The sequence below is a fragment of the Petaurus breviceps genome, unplaced genomic scaffold, assembly GCF_028583685.1.
Source record: "Petaurus breviceps papuanus isolate PSGF00001 unplaced genomic scaffold, PetGlider_PUasm1.0 90847, whole genome shotgun sequence".
NCBI lineage: Eukaryota > Metazoa > Chordata > Mammalia > Diprotodontia > Petauridae > Petaurus > Petaurus breviceps.
Window position 1 is genome coordinate 12,457,038 of NW_027187360.1, and position 26,411 is coordinate 12,483,448.

General features: G+C 41.5%; 1 protein-coding gene across 1 annotated transcript in view; it reads right to left on the minus strand.

Moving 5' to 3' along the window:
- BMP7 (bone morphogenetic protein 7) overlaps positions 1-26,411 on the minus strand; it is a 97,302-nt gene that overhangs the window by 36,859 nt on the left and 34,032 nt on the right. The window contains exon 3 of the mRNA XM_069072461.1: positions 13,528-13,720. Within this exon, the coding sequence (XP_068928562.1) occupies positions 13,528-13,720 (193 nt within the window). The remainder of the gene's footprint in view (positions 1-13,527; positions 13,721-26,411) is intronic.

The window sequence follows — 26,411 nt, forward strand, 5'->3', positions numbered from 1 at the left end:
GATTTCTGCACTCTGGGACATATTTGTGGTGAAACTTAAAGATCTGTGGGATTCCCCCCCAAAAAAAAAACACTTGGCCCTGCGGGTGGAACCAGGAAGCCTCTGAAATGCCACAGAAGAAAATTACTAGCTGATCAGCTGTCCACTTTGGGCATTTGCAGAGGTGGGTGGATAGGGAAATGTGGACTCCAAGACTGTTCCCTCCTCATATTTTTTTTTCCTCATCGCCCCCTTTCCTCCAGTGACTCCACTTCTTGACCAAAATAGAAGTAAAGTAAGTTTAGGATCTTTCAAATATACTCTAAGGGAATAAACACACCGAGATAGATACATAGACAATTTCAAGCATCATTTTCTGACTTTTTTTTAAAATGCCACACCAAATTTAAGAATTATATAACTTGAAGGAAATAAGTGTAAGTCAAATGAAATCCTCAGATGAAAACACACAAAAGGACAAAAGAGGGGGTGTTGCTTGATTCCAAGTTGTTATAACAATGATAGAAGCCAGAAAATGGAACTCAGATGAGGAAAAGGAAGGAGTCCAATATAATGCTACACACATACTGATACTAATAAATGTCTGAACTGAGAATGGGAGAGGCCAATAAGATCTGAAATTAGCTGAGGAAAGGGGGAAGGGAGGGAAGGAATAATTATTTCTATAGGGCCTACTGTGTGCTAAGCACTTTACAAATATTTTCTCATTTGATCTTCACAATAACTAACCCCAGGAGGTAGGTTCTGGTATAGAAACAGGAAAAGCAGAGAATGAATTTTGGCAGCTTATTTGTGGCTTAGGAAGTGGGATGGGATCTGACAGGAGAGCAAAAGGTAAAAGGATGAGGAAGAAGTAAGGGATATTCCCACCCAGTGAGGACCATTCATTCATACATCATTCATCTAGTACCTGTGACCTGGCAGGCACCCGGCCAGATACTAAGGATACAGAGATAAAAATGGAATAGTCTCTGCCCTCAAGAAGCTTCCATTAGGGAGTCTAGGAAGACTAATACTGAAAAGAGATGGCAGGTGAGAATGTGAGTTAGTTTACTCCTAAGGTGTGGGAGATTTGGAAAAGAAAGTTAAGGATATAGTCAGTGAAAACACCTTGGAATCCTACTAGAACAGTGTTAACGGAAAGGTTTAATGTGGTTTTCTTTTTCATTTTTAAAATTCAATTTTATTTTCAGCTCTAAATTCTCTTTCTCTCACCTCTCTTCCTATCCACCCCACCTCCCATTAAGAAAGTAAGAAAACTAAACATGTTACAGACATGTATGGTCAAACAAAACAAATTCCTGAATTGGCTATGTCCAAAAAAAAAAGTCTCAATCTGCACTCTGAGTCCATCACTGTTCTTTCTGGAGGTGGGAGATGAGCAACACGTTTCATCATGAGTTTTCTGGAATTGTGGTTGGTCATTGCTAACACCTGTTTTATAAGCTGTTGGGGGGGGGGAGTAAAGGGGAAAGGAATAAGCATTTATTGAGTGCCTACTGTCTGCCAGGCACTGTGCTAAGAGCTTTACAAATGTTACCTCATTTAAGCCTCATAACAACCCTGAGAGGTAGGTGTTATCTAGACCCATTTTACAGTCGAGGAAACTGATGCAGGAAGAAGTTAAGTAACTTGCCCAGGGTCACACAGCTAGTGTCTAAGGCTGAATTTGAACCCAAGTCTCCCTAACTCCAGGCCCAGCCCTCCATACACTGTATACCAACTAGTTGCCTCAATCTGTTAACACATGTGGAGTCCACAGACCCCTAAATGAGTCCATGGATAGATTAAATGAGGTCCATGAACTTGGATGAGGAAAAAATTACATCTTTATTTTCACTAACCTTTGACTTCCTTTACAATCCTGTGTATTTTATTATATGTATTTGAAAACTTTACGAAGGGGGTCTCTTGGCTTCACCAAACTGTCAAAGGGGCCCGTGACACAAACAAAAGTTTAGAATCCCTTGACTAGATGAAGTTATGTCCACAGGGACATAACTTGGCCCAGGGTATTTCTGAAATCATGTACCAAGCTGTGCTACAAGAAGATTCCAACCACATTAAACGTACTAAAAAAAAATGTTTTTTTGCCACCTGTTCCTTTTTACATGATTTAATGAATTGAGAATTTTGTAGTTGGAAGGGACTATTTTTCCACCCCCTTATTTTAACCTGAATCCCAGAGAAGTGAAGTAATCTGCCCAAGGTCAAACAGCTAATTAGTAGGAAAGTCATGACTAGAATCTGTGTCTCCTGTTTCCTAGTCTATTTCTTTTCCCATTATGCCAGGACACCTCCCATTACTATTTGAGAGTTCCCACTTTTTCCTCCTTCCTTACATAACATACAGGTCACAATCAGTGCTATACACATTCAAAGAGGTACTACTGTAGGTGGGGGAAATCAGGGCGGTTGGGGTCAGGCCATGGAGAGCTTCGTCTGAATCTACACTCTATCCTGTAGGCAATGGGGAACCATTGAAGGCTTTTGAGCAAAGGAGTGACATGATCAAAGCAAAATTTTAAAGCAATCTGGCAGTATGGAGAAGGGAGTGACTGGAGGTGGGGGAAACCAGTGAGGAGACTATTGTAATAGTCCAGGCATGAGGTAATAAGGGCATGGACTAGGGTGTTGACTGAGGGAATGGAAAGGAACTTTTTTTTTAAGGTCCTTTGCCCCTCATCAAGCCTCGGGAACCCTATTCCTGACCTTAATTTGAAATATCAGCACAACTTTGCTAAATGAGTCAAACACTTGAACACTCTTGGTCAGTCTAGATTTAATGATAATCTTTATTGATAACCCTTGCACATACTGGTATGTAAGATTTGCATAGTACTCTGCTACAGATGACTGCTTATGAGGGAACTGAAAAATATTAATTCTCTTTACCTCCTGCCAAAAAGTTGAACCAATTACAGGGCTCTGATATGAAATGCAGATGTTAATGCATTTGGAAAAATAGCCTTCTATAGACAAGTTGAATTCTAAGTTCAAAATGCTTTCAGAATTAAATTCTCAATCAAGATGCATAGACCACAAGCCTTTAACATAAAAGTAAATTCTACCAACATTTGTTATAAAATAAATAAAGGGGACATTCTGATTGCAAATATCAAGTAAGTACAGGGTAATTCTCCCCCAGCGAGCAGGAGAGCCCAGTCTGCTATTGTGTGTCCTGTTGGCACTCAAACAGCAAATATAATTATAACAATCAGAGGAAAACCTCCATGGAATTGAAAAGTATTATAATTATGGGTAATTTTCACTTTTTGGAAATTGGGCTCAGTTAGACATTGAATAAAGCTTTTGAAAACTAGTCTCCAGTTTCAGTTCTGAAAGAGCCAGTTACGTATTAGAAGACCTGCTATACCAGACGGCTGAAAGCCCTGAGGGCTATGCCACCATCAATGCATGACATAGAAGATAGGACAAGACCCTCAGACTTGAACAATTTTTCCTCCTGAATGAGACATTGGAGAATAAAATACCAGGCAAGAATCAGGGGACCTTAAGTTCATGGATCCACATCCCTGCCTCTGGTCCTAATTTACAGCTGTATGGCATGGGATAAGAACACCTCAGTTTCCTCATCCAAAAAGCAGAGCACCTGAGTTGCCCTTCCTTACTCACCTCACCTACCTCATAGGTCTACAGTTCTGACACTCACGCTGTGTGTGACCTTGAGCAAGTCACTTCCCCACCTGTTTCCTCCTATTTAAAATGAATAATTTGGACTAGAATCTTTAGAAGGTCTTCCAGTTTGGATATTTTGAAATTTTGTGATCAGATAAGAGAATCTGAGGGGAATAGACTTGAGTGAGGAAATGTTAAGTGATTTCCCCAGATCCAAATATCATGTTTCTGACTAATATTTCCAGAGATCAATATCCCTGTGTTCTCGTGATACAAGTGTTTCAATGCTAAATAAAGGACCTTTCTAAAGCTTGAGTTTTTGGAGAAACTTTAAAGCTTCTATATTTCTTCTTTTTTTCTGCAAGAAACTCTTTAAATCAGCTACCTTTCACAGACACAAATAAATTCCTGGAAAGAGAGACACACCAAGACAGGTATATCTCTGCAAAACAACTCTGAAAATGATTCCTAAATGAGAAACAAAAGGGTGACCCTATCATTAGAATTCACAGTCAAAGCTGATGTGGGATCATAGATTTAGAGCCAAAAGAGGCGTAGAGGTCATCTACTCCAAACCCCTCATTTTACAGATGAGTAACTGAGATCCTGAGAGTTTAGATCCCTTTCTATAGGACACAGAGCCCTGTAACTGCATGGCATCATCAGGACCAAGTTTCAAAGCATATTAGAACGGGGAGGGGCGGCCAGGTAGCACAGCAAGTAAGAGCACCGGCTCCAGTCTTGAGAAGACCTAGAGATCGAATCCCGGGCTCAGACACTTAGCACCCACCCAGAAACACCTGGCCGTGTAACCTTGAGCAAGTTACTTAACCCCGATTGCTTAAAAATATTAAAAAAAAAAAAAAAAAAAAGAACGGGGAGGGAGCTTAGCAATCATCATTTTACAGATGAGGAAGCTGAGACCCAGGAGAGGGGGGAGGGATTTTCCTCATCTCCTCTACATGCCTGACTGTACACATGCACCTCTCTAGCATGCCTATCCATCAGGGCCCAGCTAGACAGAGCAGAATACGAGTCTGCTAAATCACAGAACAAGTGCCCCTCCACCCCACTCCCCAGTGCCAGTGATGAGCAAGGTTTCTCAAGTGACACACAGATGCTTTCAGTTCAGCTTGAGTTCTAATGAGGCACTCCACAGGTTGTCCTTCCCCACCCCACCCCCACCCCCCAAGAAGAGGAGTTACTGAAGCTTGCAGCCTTCAAGGAAAGTAAGTGAGCCTGCCCTTTTGATGGGGTCCTCTTGAGCCCTCCAAATGTCACATTAGCTCCTCTGTGATAACTGGCTGGTTACTTTGAAATGTGCTCTCTTCTTGGTCTTTTAAAAGGTCCTAATGTTAATGGGAGGGGCAGGGAAAGTCTAAGAGTAGAACTGAAAACCAGAGGCCCCAGGGGAGATGGCAAATAGGATGGGGGTCAAAGGTTGGTAAATTGATTCCCACACACCCACCAGAAAAGCCGAGGCGCAGGAGAATAGAATGTCAGAGCTGGAAAAGACGCCATAAGAGTTCATCTAATTGAACTGTCACCTTCATTTTACAGAAGAAGCCATCAAGGCCCAGAAAGGGGAAGTTGCTTTCATGAGGCAGGTGAGGAGAGGAGCCAAAGCTAGATCCAACGGGTCTGGAATTCTAGACTAGCCCAGGCTTTTTGTGGGAGTTAGATGGGAGCGCTGAACCATCATTCTCATAGATACCCTCTGGAAGTCAAATTCAGTGGGGAATAATTGGGGCAAAGGAGACAGATACACCCTTCAGTAAATAGAAGAGATTTCTCTCCCCTTTACAATTTCTTCCTTTTTTTTAATCTTTCTATCTCCACCACAGCAGTTCCTTGTTCAGTCAGCACTCGAAGTGAATTAACCAATTTTTTTTTTCCATTAGGAAATATGAAAAATGCCTAAAATACCACCTCCAGGTGGACTAAGCCAATTTGAATCCACAGGAAATGTCCCAATTCATTTGGATCCATATTATTTCTTGGCCTCAGTGCATTCTACATGGAAGGATAAAAGTTCTCAAGGGGTTCTTTTTCACATTTGCCACCACATGTGTGTTCTGTACTCATTCTCCCCACTTTCTCTTTGCCTCCTCCCAGTCCCCTGGGTGCCATTGTACTAAGGGAAGAGACAGCACCATACAAACATACAGAGTGATCTCACCCAGACAGCTCAGCTTTTCTCCCCTACTACACTTACCCTAAATGTGGTCAATGGTGGCTACTGATGGGGCAGCAAAACCAGCTCAAAATAAATCACTTGGGGCAGTCAGCCTGTTCTCCCTCACCAACACACCATGCCCTTTCCTGTCTCTGACAATCCACCTAGAACCCCCTTAGGAACCTCCTTCCATTTGTTCAAAGCCTTAAGTCATTCATTCTTCAAGGCTCAGCTCAGTTCCTACCTTCCCTGTGAGGTCTTCCTTGACCTTTGTAGCTGAAAATCGCCTTCCCTTACACTGAACTCACAGAGCCCTTATCCTAAGAGTGACTCACTTAGCACCTGTGAGCCCCACCATGCAAATTCTTCTCCTAGAGACACTATGGTAGGAGGGAAAGAGTGCTGCATTTAGGGGTCAGGAGAGACAGGTTCAAATTCTAGCTCTGACACTTTCTAGCTAAGCGTCCTTGAGGAGACATCCCTTGTTTTTTCTGTGCTTTATTTCCTTCATCTATAAAATTAGAGGAATAATACTCACATTACCTGCCTTTTAGGGTTCATTGTGAGAAAATCACTTTATAAACTTTACAACTCTATAGAAATGTGAGTTGTCCTGTAAGTTTCAGCTCTCCCACTAAACTAAACTCCTAAAAGCCAGGATTGCATTGTTCAATGTTATCACCTGCCTCCACTGGTCTGTTTGCCTCACACACAACAAGTACTCACTAACTCATTATTTAAGTCTGAGATTTGCACCCCCTCTCCCCCAAAAAAGGGTAATAGACTATATACCAGAAAGCCTAGAGTTGGGAGGACCTGCACTGTTTTCTCTTCTGTAAAATGAGGTGGTTGACTGAGATAATCTCTAAAGTCCCATCCAACTTTAAAGCCCTACAATTCTATGTTTTTACTTCTCCAGCTGGGGAGGGAGAAACAGCATTGACTTGGCTTCTTGGAGAATTCCTGGTCTGTTGGTCAACAAGCATTTACTAAGGGTTTCCAATGGGCCAGGCATTCTGCTAGGTTTTAGTGATACAAAGAAAAAAGCAAAAACACTCCCAGCACCTGTCCCCAAGAAGGTTATGTTCTAATAAAGAGACAAAATGTGCATATATAGGTAGAACCAAGTAAAACCAAAATAGATACAGGTAACCTTCAAAGAGTAGGCTCTAGCAGCTGGGAGGATGGGAAAGGTCACCTGCAGAAGGTGGCATGTAACCTGGGACTTGAAGGAAGCCAGGAGGTCGGAGAGGAGGAGGGGAAGAAGAGCATTTCAGCCACAAGGGACACGATGTATAAAAAGAATATAGATGGGAGTTGGAGTAACCTATGTGTGGAACAGCAAGGAGACCAGTGTGGCTGGACCATATAGTGCATGGAGAGAAATAATGTATTAGAATACAATAAAGATTAAAAATGTGCCAGATTGTGAAGAGCTGTAAATACCAAAGTAGTTGATATTTAATCCTAGGGGCCATAAGAGAGCCATGAGAAGGGGCGGCCACACAGAGAGTAAGAGCACCGGCTCCAGTGTCGGGATGACCTGGGGATCGAATCCCAGGCTCAGACACTTAGCACCCACCCAGAAATACCTGGCCGTGTAACCTTGAGCAAGTTACTTAACCCCGATTGCTTAGGGGTGGCCAGGTGGCTCAGCAAGTAAGAGCACCGGCTCCAGTGTCCGGCTGACCTGGGGATCAAATCCGGGCTCAGATACTCAGCACCACACCCAGAAATACCTGGCCGTGTAACCTTGAGCAAGTTACTTAACCCTGATTGCTTAAAAAAAAAAAAAAAAGAGAGAGCCATGAGAATTTATTTTGGAGGTAGGTGAGACAGTCAGACTAGTGCTTTAGGAAAATCATTTTGGGGGCTGTGTGGAGGATGGATCGGACCAATGAAAAAACTATTTTGATAGTCTAAGAGAAAGGTGATGAGGTCTTGAATTGGGATGGTGGCTCTGTGAATAGAAAGAAGAGAAAATACACAAAAATATATGAAATGTAAATCATTAAGATTTAACAGCTGATCAGCTATGGAGGGTGAATGAGAGCGAGGAGCTGGGAATGCAAACCTGGATGAAGTGCTCTCAACAAAAATATGGAATTTAGAAAAGGGGCAGGTTTGATGGGAAAGAAAATGAACTCTGTTTTGGACATGGAGAGTTCGAGAGGTCTTGAAAGCATTAGTCTCAAAATTTACAGTAGCTGATAATGTAAGACTGGAGCTCAGAAGAGCTAGATATATAGAACCAGGACTCATCTGTAGAAAGATGATCATTGAACCCAAGGGATGGGATAAGATCCCCAAGGGAAAGGGCACAGAGAGAAAAAAGAGGACCCAGAAAACAAAAGCCTTTGGGAGTAAACCCACTGTTAGAGGATATAACAGAGAAAGATCCAACAAAGGAACCCAAGAAGGGTCTGTCTTTCAGGTAGGAAGAGAACCAAAGGTACAACGCTACAAAAATCCAGAGAGGAGAAGGTAGTCAACCATGTGGAAAGCTGCTGAGGTCAAGAAGGAAGGGACCTGAGAAAAGGCCATTAGATGTGGCAATTAAGTATTTTTTATGCTATGGACTAGGGTTCTTAACCCCTTTTGTGTCATGGATCCTTTTGGCAATCTGATGAAGTCTATGGACCTCTTCTCAGAAGAATATTTTAAAATGAATAATAAAATAAAATGCATAGGATTACAAAGCAAACCAATTACATTGAAATACAGTTATCAGAATACATATTTTAAAACAAGTTCATGGACTGCAGGTTAAAATCCTCTACCGCTGAAGATATTTCAGCCAAGAATGTTATCATAAGTGAGGGCCATATACATTCTAATTTAAAGCTTCAAAATGGACATTATATTGACTTCTCCCTCACCCTATTCTATTTGGAAGTATGAGTAAGAGACTGGTTCAACTGAGGTCTCTTACCTGATTAGAGCCCAAATACATACATACATACATACATACACACACACACAGATTTAATGAACATGTTAAATATTTACTTGCAATAAACAGACTTATTTTTCAAGCAAAAGGGTGATCCTGTATTCATTTGTAGCTAAACAGAGAAGGTTGATAGCTGCTTCTTGCCTCCCTGGAGGAGTTCCTTGGTTTGCCCATCTCATTTACCTGGGGTAGGGGTGGGGGAGGTAAAATGCTGGCACCTTGGGTAGATGAGTACAAGGAATAAAACAAATCAATCCGGTCCAACCCCTCTACTTCCTGACCAGTAGCTCGGTGCCCCTGGGGAAGGCAGCTGTCTGTATTGTTAGTTACACCCTGGGTGGTGTAAGCTTCTCTGTCATTATCTCCTGAGACAGAGGACTTTTGTTTCATCTCTAATCCTTCGTTCCTATTACTTACTGTTAGGCTGAAGGGAGAGGTCAGCCAATTTTAGTTTCTATTCTTCCCTCCCCTATTCATAGTGTATATTGGAGACATGCTAGTTTCTTAGAATGTCAGAAAAGAAATTTTCTAGATTTGACTTGTGTTCTGAATGCCAAGACCAGGAGTGGTCCTGCACTCCTCATGACTTTACTCTGAACTTACCCTGATTTTGGTGGGAGTCTAAGGGAAAGGACTTGGTTCTCTAGAACAACTATGGCAACTTTTTCATCCAACTGCCAAGGATCATTTGGCCTTCAGCAGGCCCAGTTGTTGCACGACTTCATCCTTGGACCAAGGGAAACCCTTACTGGTGGATTCTGCAGTGTCACCAGGGTCGTATCTGCTGCCCAGATGTCCTCCTGCCCCTTTCAGCTGGATCAAATATCCTGTCCCTAGGAGGCTTTTGGAGCACAGCTATGAAGGAAATGCCACATTCTACCCAGATGAAGCTACAGACAAGTGAAGGAGAGCATGTAAAATGCTTAAGAAGCTTCAGGGATGAAAGGATGGGCAGTACCTAATACAGGGAATTAAAAGGTTAATAGCATCTGACTGAGTTTTGTGTTTCTCCTCTTTTCTAATAACACTTACACTGTCTCCTCACCCCAATTCTGGCTCTGAAATAGTCACCCTGATCTAGAAAAATCCAGACTCGGCAGTGAATAAACCCCCAGGTTCCTGAGAGTCCAGAAAGTCTAGAGTCCAAACACTTTCCTACAACCTATGTGTTATTTGACCTCTCTGGACCTCAGTTTTCTCATCTGCAAAACAGGTAAAGGTGGCCAGGTGGTAAGAACATTGGACTTGAACCTTAGGCACAGACTGGCTGTGTGACTCTGGAAAAGTCACTTGGCCTTTTTAAGCCCCAGTTTTCCCACTCATAAAATAAAAATGGTCTCTAAGGGCCCTTCTAGCTTGAATTCTGTGATCCTATCATGGGGATGGACTCCATGTTCTCGAAGGCCACCAGTTTTAAGTCTATGATCCCACTTGACTTTTTCTCAATCTGTAGTCTGGATTTAGAACAACAATGTCCAGTGTATGGTCCAGCTTTCCCCTATCACTTTCCATTCTTCATCCATTCTCTGGTGGAACCTCTGCCTCCCCTTCCCCCCCCCCCCCCCCCCATCATGGGGCCAGGACTGCTGCCAATGGCCCAGAGTTCTCATTCCTAATTTACACTGCAGTTTCATCAGGACCCTCCTCCCTCCCCACTCTAGCCTGGTCTCGTCTGGTCCAGCCTGTCTGAGTCTGTGTCCTTACCTTAATGAGCAGCAGAAAAGCGCTAGGCCTGGAACGCATCCACAAGGACTTATTATCGGAATTTTATCTGGATAGAAGATCAAGAGGAGTCAAAGGAAAGTGACCCCCATGAGGGAAGAGACAATGCAGCCAGATCCAAAGCCGCTTAATCCCAAAGCATCCCCAAGGCTTTCGTGGAGCGGATACAAAGGTTAGCCAGAGAGCCAGATGCTCCAGCTCTTCTACAGCTGTGCGGCCCAGTCATGAAACCTCCGTCAGCACACTGCGTGCCTTCTGCAGCTAATGAGCTAGACTGCTCCCCTGGCTAAAGCAGAAAGGCACAAGAGAGCAGGGACAAGCAGACAAGGGGAGCAGTGCAAAGAGGCCTGAGGTTTTCATGGTCACGGACTCTATTGCTAGGAATCACCTTCACAGCATGACCTAAGCTTCACAGATGACAAAAACGGTCAGGTTCCTAGCATGTTTTTGGGCCAATTGCTGGGGGTGGGGAAATAGAAAACCCTTTTACACAAAGGTTAGGACTTTGGGAAGCTGAAGTGGTTTAAAGGTCTCTTTCTGTTAGCTGTTCAGTCAGGTCCCCATTAGTGTGAACAACTAATTCCTCCTGAAGTGATCACATGTATTTGAATTCATACTATTTGAAGTTGTGATTATGTAAAGTATGGTCACTGGTTCCAGTCCAAAGCAAATATGCGCAAGAAAGTGAATAAATAGCATGTCACAAGATTCATTATCCACACTAATTGAGACTCAGTTATAATTGAAAAGTTTAGGAGTACAGCCCAATCGGGTAGGAGCAAAGGGGAGGGCTAAGGGAACAGGAAGATTGGCTTGAAGTTCCTCATTATCTTCACTCAGAGATGCAGCATCTAGTGAGGTATCAAAAAAGAGGATTATTTGGCTTCAGAAAAAAGATCACTCCTGGAAAATTACTTGTAAGCCATTCCTTTCTCCAAGACCCAGGCAGATTTACCTTTGGAGGCCTTAAGCTTGTAAAGCTCAGAGGCAGGAATCCCAGGCAAAGGAATGGGTCCCAAAGGAGCACTTCTCATACCCAAGTAATCTTGGAGCAGAGCTGCACATCAATGTGCAGCATATTATGCCTGGCTCCTGCCTCCTCTTGCCAAGGAAATGCCACACATGACACCAAATTCATCTTCAGACAATAGTGACTCAGAGCCTCAGTGTCCTAGGCTATAAATGCAGCCTTCTGATGACTCCTAAGCTGGATAAAATAGGCAGACAAAGTGATCTAGGATAGAACCAAAACCCTCAGAGCTTTAATAATTAGCATAGATAGTAAAAGAAATCATAGGAAGTCAACAAGAGGTTAAAAGAAAGTGCAGGTAGAGGGTAAAGAAAGAAAGAGGATTTCCTGGTATGAAGATCTGTAGAAGAAGAAGAAGAAGGAGGAGAAGGAGGAGGAGGAGGAGAAAGAGAAGGAGGAGAAGAATAAGAACAAGAAGAAAGAAAAAGGAAGGAAGGGAAGAGAAAGAAAAGAAGGAAGGAAGGAAGGAAGAAAGAAAGCACTCAAGCAATTAAAAACAAACCCCAATAGAAGCAAAGATCTATTATAATTTGGGCCTGTACCCTGAGAATACAAAGAAAGACTGAGTGCTGTCTATCCCATAGTGACTGGACATGTAGAACAGTTGAGTTGAGCCTGACCCAGTGTTCACACAGGCCAGTCAAATTCCTGGTATTAACTTCTTGACCAAAATTTTTGAAGCAGGTTTTGTGAACAAAACTATAACAAGCTTTTATGACTGCCAGTTGGCTAATGGTGCAAGCAAGGCATCATGCAAAGGAACTGATTGAGTGTTATTGATAAATGGTCTTTGAGGTTCTTATAGGCCCAATTAATCAGCCTAGATGAGAAAAATCAAACATATGGTCTTGTTCAAGGACTTTGAGGGATTTGTCTGAGAGTAGAGAATACATTAATAATTGCTTGGAATGGGTTTAATGGCTCATCTTGTAATTCTGCACATGCAAAACAACAAAACAATGGGAGGACTGAGATATGGTCTGTATGGGTTAATTAGGGTGCCTAAATGCCTTTGCTAACAGAGTGCTGCAATTAAGATACACTGTAAGTGGGAGAGGGAATAAGGACTGTAGCCTGCATCAGAGAGTACCATAGTTCTAGAAATCACACCTCCAAAGAAATGTCTGAGATCTCTAATGATGTCAATCTGGTCAGTTCTATGGTACTTTTCCACTCCAGCCCTGAATCAATTTTCCCAAAAGGATAAAAAAGTTTGGCGTGGGGAAAGTAACTCTCCCTTCTTAAAATCAGGAAGTTTTTTTAGGATCAGACACTTCTGTTCTCTTCTGGAGATGGTGATGGTGGGAATGGCTCCTTTTTAACATATCCCCCCAAGTCTCTCTAAAGTTAATTGCCATGTTATACTGTAAGACCTTATTAATTCAAACTCTACTAATTTGAAATTTACAAATAGTACTGGTATATTTCTGTAATTTTATGAGTAAAAAAGCTAGAAATGATATCTCTTTATGGCTTTTTAGGATCCTATCTAGAATTTCAAAAGAATCTAGTTTCAAAATTAGTATCTTTTCATGGTACGCTAGTAAGAAATTAAGTTTTTGAATGAGACATGTTGGATCAAATGACCATGAAGACCACTTCCAACTCTGAGACCTATGATTATATCTTTAATTTCTGACAATTTCAGATCTTGAAATGCAGATAATTTTTGTATTTTATGGCGAATGGCAAATGTTTTTTGTTAATTCAACTAACTCTGTTCTGTATCTTCAACTCTGTTCTTTATGACCTCCACTGCACATCCCCAGTAACACTCAGAATAATATTGTCTACAGAATAGACAGGTAAACTGTCTGAATGCAATTTGAGAATTTAAAAAATGTTAACATGGTCTTCTTCCCAATAGTTCTAGATAAATAAGTTTCTGTGGCAAATTTTGGTGCAAACTCGGCGACCACACACAATACTCTGCCTGTCAGCATCCTCTCACCCAGCCCCCACAATATCTGCCAAAGGGCAAACCTTCTCCCATTCAGAGAGCCTCACCTCCCTGTGTGCTCCTGAAGCACCTGGTACACACTGATCCGGAAAGTTTCATTATCAAAGCGCTCTCGAATGTAATCCTTGTATATCCTAAATTCAGCAGCAGTCACAGCTTCTCCCTCTGGGATCCTGGAGAGATCAAACCTGAATTCCCGATGATGATAGCGTTGGTGGAAAAATTCTTTGTCATGCTCCACTGGAAAAAAAAAGGGGGGTGGGGGGGAGAAAGAAAGGGTAACTGACTTTCCATTTGTAAATCTTCTAGCAGGTACTTCCTCCATTGTCCCTATCGCTTCACTTTAGATAAATAGGATGTAAGATGTAAGGATTGCAGGGAGCAATTTATTGTATTTCTCCCACTTCTTTACCACTTTTGGAATTGGAGAGCTATATGAGACTCCTGTTTCCTCTCCTGCCTATACCAGGGACAGTGTTACTTTGGACTCTACAGTATAATGTAGAATTCTGGATCTGGGGTCAAAGGATCTAGCCTTGAATTCCAGCTCTCCTACATTTTCCCTGTGTAACCTTGGACAAATGATTTCCTTTCTCTAAGCCTCAGTTTCTTCATCTTTAGAATGAGAGGTTTAGATGCAATGACCTCTGAGGTCTCTAGCTCTCAATGCTAGGATCCTGTGAATGCTACAGGCCCACATTCACAACTATTCATTTAACACCTTGCAAACACTTGGAGTTCTCACAGAGAGGACAGATGCATAGCAAGGGGGGAAAAGGGGAGGAGGGCTACCGGAAGAAGGTCCCATCACAAAATTTTGCTGGGAAGGCTGAGAATTTGTACTTATCCCTAAGACAAATATTAGTGTTTCAAATCCTACCCTGTCAAATGGTCAAACTTTCAGAGGAATCAGGCAATCAGAGAGAGAGAATCCTTTCTACAGTAGAAAGCAGAATGTTCAGGTATTCAAGTTCATTCTTGATAATTCAATTGAAAGATGTGCCAGAGCTGGGTAAACTACACACAAAGACGGTGTAGTGTAGGTTCAGCAATAGTGAACATGTTAACTTTGAAACAGGGGCAGAGGGAATAGTAGTACTCATTTGGCTAGCCAGAGTTTATGCAAGGGAATAGTAGAGGATAAGGCTAGAAGGAAGGCATTTGGGACAGACCTCCAAGACCTTAAGAATAAAAGAACATTAGAGCTCGCAGGTACCTTAGCCCATCTAGTCCAATTATCTCATTTTACAGCTGAGGAAACTAAGGCCCAGAGAGATCAATTAAGACACACTTGGGGTGGAGGAGTGAAGGAAATTAAGAATGGGATGAAAGGGAAGTGGACATTTTTCAGCCCAATGAATTCTGAAAACTTTAGGATTAGGTTAAACTTTGTTCTAGGACCAGAATCATCAGGTTGTATGATAAGAGATAAGCTGGTCCCCAAGAAAAGAAAATTACTAAAGTTTCTGAAAACATTTAGAACTATAATTTGAAAGGATTTCTTTAAAAAAAAAAATCCACCCAAAGCAGGCCGCTCATTTGTGCATGCAGCACAGATAAAGTAATTGCTCATTTAATTACTCTGAGTCTATGTAAGTGGATATACCCATGAATTCTGAGAGGCCCTTTGGAAATGTGATCTTTGATATTAACACACATGCTTCTCTGAATGTACTGCAGCTGTTGAAATCCTGGTAACATGTGGGAGAACGGAACTCAAAGGAATCTCAAGGAACCATTCTTCTCCCTGTTTACAGTTCCTCCCCTTTCCCTTTACACTCTAGCTGTATCTCTTGACCCAGAAGTAACAAATCTTTTCAGACCTAATTTATGAGAAATACTGACCCAGAATCCACATATTAGATCAAGATAGTAAAATGTATCATTTATAATTAGAGACAAAGAGAAACGGGGTGGGGGAAGATGGAGGCGGGGCCCCAGGAAAGGGCAGCAAATAGTTTCAAAGCAAAACTGTAGCACATGTGGTGAGTTAAGATCATGCACTGTTTGGTGACCCTAGCAATACCTTAAACACAACAGCATGAGGTAAGCACGCCATGAAGCTTGAGCCTTTAGGTCTGAATTTCCCCAGCTTCTGTGGGTGTAAGCTAGCCTTTTGACAACATGCCATGGAGTCTGATTAACTGCCTGGGGGGGGGGGGGAGTTGGCTTTTTAAAGAAGGAAAGAAGGGGGAGGGAGAAATCTGTTCCATGTGGGGGATAGACACTTGAAACCAGATCAGGTTTCAGGAATCAAATAGACCCAGCCTGCATTGGTTCTTTCTGGGCCTCAATGACCTAACAAGGGTGTGGCAGCTGCTGATACTACAAGCCATGATGACAATTTTGGACCTATTCTAGCTGGTCATGTCAACATCTGCTGCTATTCTCCTATACCTGGGGGAAAAGGAAGGATAGGGCTTTGAGGGTCTATGAAGATTCTCAAACCCTCCAGCCTCTCCCTAACAGGCTTTGGCCACAGGGATGCTCAGGACCTGTCCATAACTGTCTCTTGCAGTGTACTAGGGAGATAAAGGCACAAACCTCCCATGCATAAGCTGTGTTTTTCAGGACACTAGGGTAGGGTGGCAATTGCCGCTTGAGTATTTAAATCTAGTCGCCATTCAGAAGATGCCAAATGTTCTCTTGTTGACTTATTAGTTACCAAGATTTCTGAGTTCCTACAAAGCGCAGGGCAGGAGAAATATAAGAATATAAGAAATGTTTTCTAACAGTAGTTTTTATTTGCACCATGAATGCTAGTGTTATTGGGCAAAATTTGCCACAGAAACTTATAACAGACAAGTGAAAGACAAAGAACAAAATGCCCATGGGAAAAACGAGGCATATAAAAGGAGGGCAAGGAAATAAGCATTTATATCATGCCTACTCTGTGCCAGGCACTGCATTAAGTGCTTTTAAAAAATCCTATCTCAATATGATGGGATTGATTTTAGAAAATGTTTTTGCAAACATTTACATTGATTCTTCAAATTGAAACAGACACTAGAGTCTAAGCTGTGTTTGCCAAATCACTAAAGTTCTAATGGTACAACATGTTTTACTAGTAAGCCTCCCAGCTAATCTGTATTTAACTCTTGGCTGCTCTCTTAATTACGTTTCACAAACATATCCAAACAGTATTGGTCCTGAGAAACCATACTTATTCTTATGTCATTAAAAGAGGTGATGCTTTATTTTGTTTGGTGGAGGAAGGGTCTTTGTGTAAAAGGCTACCAAGAGACAGCATGGCTAACAACATTTATATAACACTTCAAGGTTTGCAGAGTACATCACAAATATTATTTTATTCGATCCTAGGGAAAAGGTGGTATTATAATCTTTGTTTTACAGATGAGGAAAATAAGGCAAACAAGTGACTTGCCCAGTGTGTCTGGGACACAATTTGAACCCAGGTCCTTAATCCAGGTCTACCTCTCTATCCACTACCCAAGAACAGGTCATGACAAACTACTTCCTTTTTTGTGCACAGTGGCTTACAAATAATTGACACTGAACAAATGAGGGTTGCATTATCCATTCAATTGATAGGGTTACTAGGAGTCACTGGTAATTCAGAGGAATGTCACTTAGTAAGTATGCCTGGATTTCAGCAAAAGCTTCTGATAAAGTCTCATGCTTTTCTTGTCAAACAAATAGAGAGAGATAGACTAAATTAGTGTTGGCTGTTGTCTTTTTTTTTTTTATTTAAAAACATTTCATAGATACCCCCGCTCCCAAATGATAGGACTATATGTACTATTAGTATGCTCAGAGTGAGAAAATACACAATAACTAAAAAGTACTGGGAATTCAGCTCCACTTTTAAGTGAATTTGTATTTTATTAATCCCAACAATATCTACATATATTTTAAGAACATGTATGTGCAAGACATTCTATACAAAGTCATAAGCTGCCTATTTTGCTGGAACCAAGCACAGATCAAAGTGACAATGCTTGATATAAATATGGATTCAAGAACCCCTTTTAGTAACTCTGTGCCCCACACACCCTTCAAGGTCCACAGTGCACACATTGGAAACTCAACACTAGATGAGGGTATAATTAGGTAGTTTCAGAACTGGTTGAGTGAAGAGACCCCCAAAACAGATGAGTCATTAACGGCTTGATGTCAAGTTAGATGAAGGTTGCTAATGGCCTACACCAGGAATCTGTCCTTGGTGCTGGGCTAATCAACATTTTTAGCAGTAATTTGGATGAAGGCATAGATAGCAAACTTATATAAGACTTACAGATGGCATGAAGCTGGGTGAGATAACAAGCATGTTAAATGTCAGACTAGAGTGGCAATTTAATAAGATGAAATTAAATGGTGGAATGTAAAAGTCCTGCATTTGAGGGGGGGGAAGAGAGAGAGAGAGAGAGAGAGAGAGAGAGAGAGAGAGAGAGAGAGAGAGAGAGAGAGAATGTATATATGTGTGTGTTTTAAATCCACTGCACAGGTGCAGGGCAGAAAAAGCTGCCTATACAATAGTTTCTATGAAAAAGGTCTTGGGGTATTAGTACCCCGTAAGCACTGCAAGCCAATAGTGTAATATGGTAGCCAAAAAAAGTAATGCAATCTTAGGCTACATTAAAAGAGATACAGCATCCAGAAGAAGAAAGGTAATAGCTCCATTGTGCTTTCCTCTGGTCAATCAAGGTCGATCAGGCACTAGGGGATATAAGAATTGGCAAAACATAGTCCTGCCCTCAAGAAGTTTATGATCTAAAGGTGGAGACAACACAAAAACATATATAAAGCAAACTATATCAAGGAAAAATAAGAAATAATTAGCAGAGAGAAGGCACTAGATTAAGAGGGGCTGGGAAAGGCTTCCTGTAAATGGTGGGATTTTAGTTGTAACTCAAAGGAAGCCAGGGAGGTCAGTAGGTAGAACTGAGGGCAGCCAGAGAATATGCCTGGAGCTAAGAGACCGATTGTCTTGTTTGTGGAACATCCAGGAGGCTCCAGTGTCATTGGATTGAAGAGTACATGGTTGGGAGTAAGGTGTAAGAAAACTGGAAAGGTAGAACGGGGCTAATTTTTGAAGGGCTTTGAATGCCAAGAGCATTATGAATTTGATCCTGGAAGCAATTAGGGAGCTACTTGAATTTCTGAGTAGGGAATGATCAGACCTATGCTTTAGGAGAATCTAGCTGAATGGAGGATGGACTGGAGTTGAGAAACTTAATGCAGGAAGACTCACCAGCAGGCTATTGCAATAGCCCAGGCGTGAGGTAATGAAGGTCTGCACCAGAGTGGTAGCAGTGTGAGAGGAGAGAAGAGGGCATATTTAAGAAATGCTGCAAAGGTGACATACACAGGCCTTGGGAACAGACTGGATATGGACTTAAGGACCACATAAACATAGGTTAGAGATGGAAGGAACCTTGGAAGTCATCTGGTCCAAACCCCTAATTTTACAAAGGAGAAAATGTAAGCCTCTTAACTTGCCGAAAGTCGCTAAAATACTAAGGGGAATCACTGGGATTTGATCGGGGTTGTCTGACTCCAGATCAACATTCTTCCGTATGTCACTTCTGCAGAATTGTGCTGTCCCAGTCACTGACTGTGAAAACATTCAAAGGAAGACAAAGAGGATACCAAGAGGACTGGGGAACCTGATAGAAAAGGATTAGTTGAAAGTACTATGGATATTGAAGAAGAAAAAGAAAGGACTTAGAGGGGAGAGTACATAGCTTCATGTATTTGGAGAAATATCATATGTAGTCATTGGATGAGAAATTTAGAGCTCAAGGGGACCACAAACACTATATTGTTTAACCTCCTCATTTTCAAGTAAAGCAGCTTATGCCCTGAGAATTTGTGACCTACTTGAGGCCATGTAGGTAATAAATGACCAGGTCAAGATTTGAACCCAGGTACTCTGACTTCAAAGCCTTGAGTTCTCTTTCCACCATAATATGCTGCTTCTTAGGCAAAAGGGACAACTCTTCTTCTTCTTGGCCCCAGAGGAAAAAAACAAAACCAATGAGTTTAAGTAACAGAGATGCTGACTTTGGCTCAATGCAAAGAAAACCTTAGTAACTAAAGGTGTCAAAGAGAAGAATGAGTTACCTCAAGAGGTAGTAGGTTTCCCTTCAAAGAGAATATTTTTTCCAGGTAAAGGCTGAAATAAATGACTTCTGAGGTCCCTCTCAGTTCAACTCCTGTGAGTCTATCTGTTACATATAAAATAAATAGCAATTCACATTTGCACAACACTTTACAATTATGAATTACTCCTCTAATAACTCCATTTTACAGATAAGGAAGCTCATCACCAGCTTTAAAATGAGAAGCAGTATGGAATAGTAGATTGAGAACTGACTTTGAAAAGAGGGACACCTGGGTTCAAATCCCATCTCGGACACATATTGGCCATATGACCCTGGGCAAGTCATTTAATGTCTCAACGTATTAAGTAATATACTCTAAGACTACAAGTTGCAGAGAAGGTGGCTTATGAACCTGCTTTTGTAAGAAGGGTTTCCTCACTTGGAAATTCTCTCTATCAATGAAATCATAGGTCCAGTTCCTATCCCTATTGTACGACTGAGAAGTAAGAAGCACCAGGTGAGTATCACATACAATAGCTGTAATAATGTGAATGAAAATAACACAAAAAGAATGAAAAAACTGAACTATGACAAATGGTAATGAGCCATCTTGGCCCCAGAGAACAGATGAGGAAATGACATTTCACTCTTCTCTGTGAGGAGAGTTTTCTTTGTTACAAGGCAGGTTCAAATGATGGTTATGTAAGAACAAAAGCCATCCATAAAACTTTCAAATGAAGTGCAACACAACAATTAATCCCTTTGAAGATGGAAAAAAAGTCAGGATGCTTATAAATATCAACAAAGGACTAGAAAAGCCATTCTGATTGAATTGAGGGGAGTTTGGATTCTGGAAAAATGATTAATAATTATATATTTAACAACATTCAATATTAAGTTATTGTTCAGTTGTGTCTGATTCTTTGTGACCCCATGGACCATAGCACACCAATACTGTCCATGGGGTTTTGGGGGTTTTTTTGCTGGGGCAATTGGGGTTAAGTGACTTGCCCAAGGTCACACAGCTAATAAGTGTTAAGTGTCTAAGGCCGGATTTGAACTTAGGTCCTCCTGACTCCAGGGACAGTGCTCTATTCACTTCGCCACCAAGCCGCCCCCATGGGGTTTTCTTGGCAAAGATATTAAAGTGGTTTGCCATTTCCTTCTCCAGTGAAATAAAGAAAACAGATATTAAGTGACTTACCCAGAGTCACACAGCTAGTAAGTATCTGAGGCCAGATTTCAACTTAGGTCTTCTCGACTCCAGGCCCAGTGCTCTATCCACTGAACCATCTAGCTGCCTCTACAATATTAAGTACATGCTATGTATAAAGGACTGGGCAACATACAAAGTTTATATAAAGACATAGTCTCTGCCCTTGTGGAATTTATAGTCTCATAGGAGCATAACACAAAAAACCCAGACAACTAGTGTACTAAATAAATACATTAGAGAGTTACAAAGCAAAGCATCATATAAAATCCAAGAATGTGAAGCAGGAATCAGGAAAGACTATTTGGAGAAGTTATCATTTGATTTTTGAAAATACACATTTAACTGATATACTTTGTTTTCAAATTAAACAGAAGAACATGCATAAAGTGTCACTAATACGCCAAGCATTGTGCTAGACTATAGGGATAGAAATACAAAGAACAAAATAATCCTACTTTATTTTTTTCTTACTATATCCCTCACCAGCCAACCACCTCTTTCTTTGGAGAGGGAGAGACAGAGAAATAAAACCACCGAACACTGTGATTTTGTCTGGCAGCACATGCAATATTTCACATCCATTGTCCTCCCACAAGCTGCCATTTGAATTATGCTTTGAGGGTCAATGGGAATTCACAGAATTACAGAATGTATAGTTGGAAGGGACCTCAGCAATCATATAATCCAAACAACACCCAGAAGGAATCTCTCTCCAACCTCTTTGACAAGTGGTCATCTAACCTCTGTGAGAAGACCTCCAGTGAGGGAAAACCCACCAAATCGCAAGGCATCTCATTCCACCTACAGATACTTCTAATTGTTGAGAAGGTTTTCTTCAATGTTCAGCCTAAGCACCTTCTCCCATTAGTCCTGGTTCTTGTCTCTCTAGCCAAAGACTGATCAAGACTGATCACAAAGAGCTGGACACAAATGAAAAATGACTAAACGACAAAAATCCCTCTTCTTCTTGTCAGACCTTCACATGCATGTGCAGCACCCACTCTGGCATTACTCCCCAATCTGGCTCTCAGAAATCACAGATTGGGTCCAGGTTCAAAATACTTTGTGGGTCCATACTTCTAACTTGTACTAATCAGCTCAAAGCAGAAGTATTTCCTGAGATGCCAATAACAAGAACAATAGCTACCAAACATTATTCCCATAAGCCTGGGGCACACCACCCCCCAAATACAGTACAATCTGCAGGAGGAGTAGGTACATACTTAAAGCACACCGGAGGAGGGACCACGTGATCAAGGCAGCTCCTGTCTCGCACACTGCAGGACCCTAAGGCTCTTGCTCTTCTCATGGCATCCTCATACTGCTACCCCCTGAGCATAACCTGTCCACTAGCCATAGTGGTGAGCTGGGCCCCTGGGGCCTGTTCCTCTCAATAGATGGCCTGCTGACTGACAGAACTATTCTCTCTCAGATCCATAGCTGGCTCACTTCTCTGCTGCCAGGGATGACACTCCTCAAGGTTGTCACCTGCCTCCACTCTTATTTTTCCCTTTTCACTGCTGGATTTTGTGTCTCCTAACAGAAAAGGAGCTATGACTGAGGTGGAGAGGGAAGAGGAAATCTCTGCCTCCTCACACTCATGGCTAAGGAACGATTCCCTCAAAAGAGCTGGGTTCTTCTGTATAGGTGATTCTCTCCTTTATTACTGGAGTCCATATTCCTCAGGCTTGAAGTGCATGTCTCCATGCCTGGACCAACGGCTCTCTGCCCTTTAATCCATCAAAAAGAATTTCTTCACACCTCATAAAAGGGTGACAGAGTAAAAACCTTCCTTTGTACTTCTGGGACAGTAATACTCTGCTATCTCTGTTGTCTGTTTTTTTCTGTGATTTCATCAGCTGAGGGTGGGATGGGGTGGGGAGAGTTGGACAATCAGCTCATCAGAGGTGTCCAATCAACTATCCCTACATTTGATTACAGCTATTATGCTCCACCCATCCCCCCTGCCAAAGTCTTCTCTTTACCTTAAGCTGTATAGCTTCAATGACCGTCACCATCCTGGTTGCTGTCTTCTGAATGCTCCACAGCTTAACAATGGCCTTATTCAACTGTGTTATCCATAAGTGAACATAGTACCACAGATATGTTCTGATCAGGGATTATTAAAAGGGGATTATCATCTCTCTTTTTTTTTTTTTTGTAAGCAATCAGGGTTAAGTAACTTGCTCAAGGTTACGCGGCCAGATGTTTCTGGGTGGGTGCTGGATGTCTGAGCCCGGGATTCGGTCTCCAGGTCTTCTCAACACTGGAGCCGGTGCTCTTACTCGCTGTGCTACCTGGCCGCCCCCAGATTATCATCTCTTTATGGTTGAAGTTATACCCACTGCATCCATACCTGGCCATCACCATTTGTCTGTACATTTGTCTTGCCAATGGGCTTCGATAACTCTGGCCTTATCCCACTTAAATAGAATTCATGTGCAAGTCAAGACATCACCCCCAGGATGTCATTGGTCCTCTTTGAGAAGGAAGAACAAACTAGAACCAATCAGTGCAGCCCAAGATCGTTGTAGTTTCTCTGGCTAACCTGTCACATTCCTTACTCATATTGAGCATACAGTTCATTAAACCTTTTGGATCTTTTTCAGGTAAACTATAGTACTATCTAACTATTCTATACTTAGGAAGTTGATTTTTGGAAATTTTGCAATACCTTCTATTTATGCCTGTTGAATTTCACCTCACTACATGAATCAGCCTGATATTCTAATCCTCGAGGACACAGGTTCCCCACCCCTGGACCCATCAAGATCCTTTTCGGATTCTAACTTTGTTATCCAACATATAAACTACTCCTTCTAACTTGGAATCATTTTTAACTTTCATGAACATAGCATCTCTGCCTTTATTCAAGTCATTAATAAAAATACTCAACAGCACAGTTAAGTGGGGCACTACACTGGAGCCCTCCTGCCTAGTCATCGTTAAACCATAAGGACTACTCTATGTAATCTAGCCATTCATTGATAATGCAATTGTTTTTATCATCAAACCCACTACCCTACATCTTTTCTACAAGAACAGTATGATAGGCTTTGTCAAATGCTTTTCTAAAATCTAAATAATCAATAGCTATAGCACTTCATGACCTTCGAGCCAAATAACCGTGCCAAAAATAAAAGGATAGTCCAGCATGTCCTAGGCTTAAGGAAACAATACTGGCTCCTTGTAATCCTTGCTTCTCTTTCTAGAGTTTAAGCTGCCATCACTTTAATCATCCATTTCAGAATTTTCCCAGGAAGCGAAGTCAAACTCACTGGCCTATAGTTAACATACTATATTCTCTTCCCTTTTGTGAAAATGAAGACATTGGCCTTCTCCAGCTTTCTGGTATTTCTCCCATTTCCCATTATCCTTCAGACATCACTGATAGTGGCCCATCAGTCATACTGGAGGATCTTTTTCAGTAGCTAAGGATGTTCAGATGGGTCTGATGATTCACATTTATCACAGGCAACTTGATTTTCTCTCATTGTCTCTGCACTCATCTTGGGTTCTTGTTCAGCTTTTTGTTGTTGGTGGTGGGGGGGTGTGTGTGTGTGTATGTGTGTGTGCTGCTTGTGTTCTCCCTCCCAAACCTACCTTATATTTATTTTGTATTTATTCTACACATGCCCATATCTAATCTGTTGTCAGGTCTTGTCAATTCTACCTTTGCAACAGCTCTCCTACAATTTCCTTCTCTTCTTTGACACTGCCACCACCCTGGGGCAAATCTCTCACCCAGATTACTGCAACAGCCTTCTGTTTGGTCTACCTGCCTCAAGCCTCTATTCTCTGAACCCTCCACCCTGCTATCAAATCAGTCTTCCTAAAGTGTAGGTCTGACAATGTCACAACTCTCCCTCCCACACCCCATTCAATCTCCAGGATCAAATATAAAATCCTCTGTTGCTTCTAGGCCCTTCATAATCTGTTCCTTTCCTACCACATCTTATTCCTTTCCACATACTCTGTGATTCAGTGATATACTGGCCTCCTGGTTAGTCATCAAACAGTTAGTCATCAAACAGGACACTCTACCTCCTTCCTTGGTGCATCTTGACTTGCCCTCTCTCGTGCCTGGAGTGCTCTCTTTCTTTGCTTCTCCTAGATTCCCTGGCTTCTTTCAAGTCTTTCCCAGTCTTCCTTAATGTTAGTGACCTCCCTCCAAGATTAAATCCAATTTATCTTGTTTTTACATATATATGTATATATATATATATATATATAAATATATATATATATACACACATACACACAGAGTGTGTTAGAGTTTATATACATATAATATACATATATGTATGTGTGTGTGTGTATATATATACATACAATCCAGTATCCTGTACACAGGATTATCTGTTCTCCTGTATATATCTTGTTTTTACATGTCATCTCCCCCATTTGGTTATGAGCTCCTTGAGGGCAGGAACTGATTTTGCCTTTCTTTGCATACCCCATAAAAAGTTTAGTACAGGACCTGGAATATAATAAGTATTTAATAAATGCCTGTTGACTTAAGTTTTTGACTCCATACTTGTATATGTTATCTCCCTGACTGAATTCAAGCCCCTCAGGGGCACTGTGTCTGGCACATAGAAGGTTATTTATTCTACTTGAAAGAGAAACACAATGAGAAAAGAGCAGCACGACTTGATTTCAGTTGTCAGTCATCATTGCCCATCTATCTCAAGTAATTCTTCCATCCCTTCTTTCATTTCCCCTTTCTCAGTATGGTTGGGCTTTTTTTTAAGGACACCCTGTTATCTGAAGGTTCCCTCTCCAACTTCAATTCCTGCTGAGATTTATTCTGACTTTCCTAGGGCAATGCCATAGTCTTATTTCATTAGTAGGTACCTTCCTCTTCATCCATCATCTGAGGTCTCTTCAAATAAATTTCTATTTTTCTTCCTCTTTGGAATTGTTTCCATTTGTCTTTGGAATTCCATTCTAGAGGGTTTCCCCTCTGTCCCTGACTGAGTTTCTCTGCTGAATTTTAGTCCATGGGAGCATTCTCATTCTTCCCCCTAACCCTCTGAAAACTGCTCTTCCCAAATTTAGGCTACATGCCAGATTATGCCCAGTACCTTTTTCTTCTCTGTCTTGAACTTTTAATAGGAAAGTGGTCATGTGCCCACACGCTTTCCATTATTTTCATCCCAGTAACAAGTTACTGTCTATTAAAAAGAATCAGGTCCAGAATAGAATTTTCCCTTTTTGATTCTTTCACCTTGTGAAAGATCAAATTGTCATTAAGGCAAGCAAAGAGGAAGGGCATTTCAGTTAGAAGGCCTGGGTTGAAATCCAAGCTTTGCCATTTATTTCCTATGTGACCTTGGGTAACTTATTTCTTTGTTCTGAGTCTTGGTTTCCTCTGCTTTAAAATTAGGGGATAGAAGTAGATGACCTACAGATCCTTTTCATCTATAATACCTGAGAAGATGTTTCAGCTCCAAGGGCTAAATAAATACATTCAGAACACCAGATTTTGATTTTAATTCATTCAGTGATTTTAAAAGGCATGCAATGTGCTTGTTCACTTGATACTCATAAAACCTGTGAGGCAGATGCTATTATTATTCCCACTTTACTGATGTGGAAACTGAGGCTGAGAGAGGTTAAGTCACTTATCTCTGATCACACACACAGC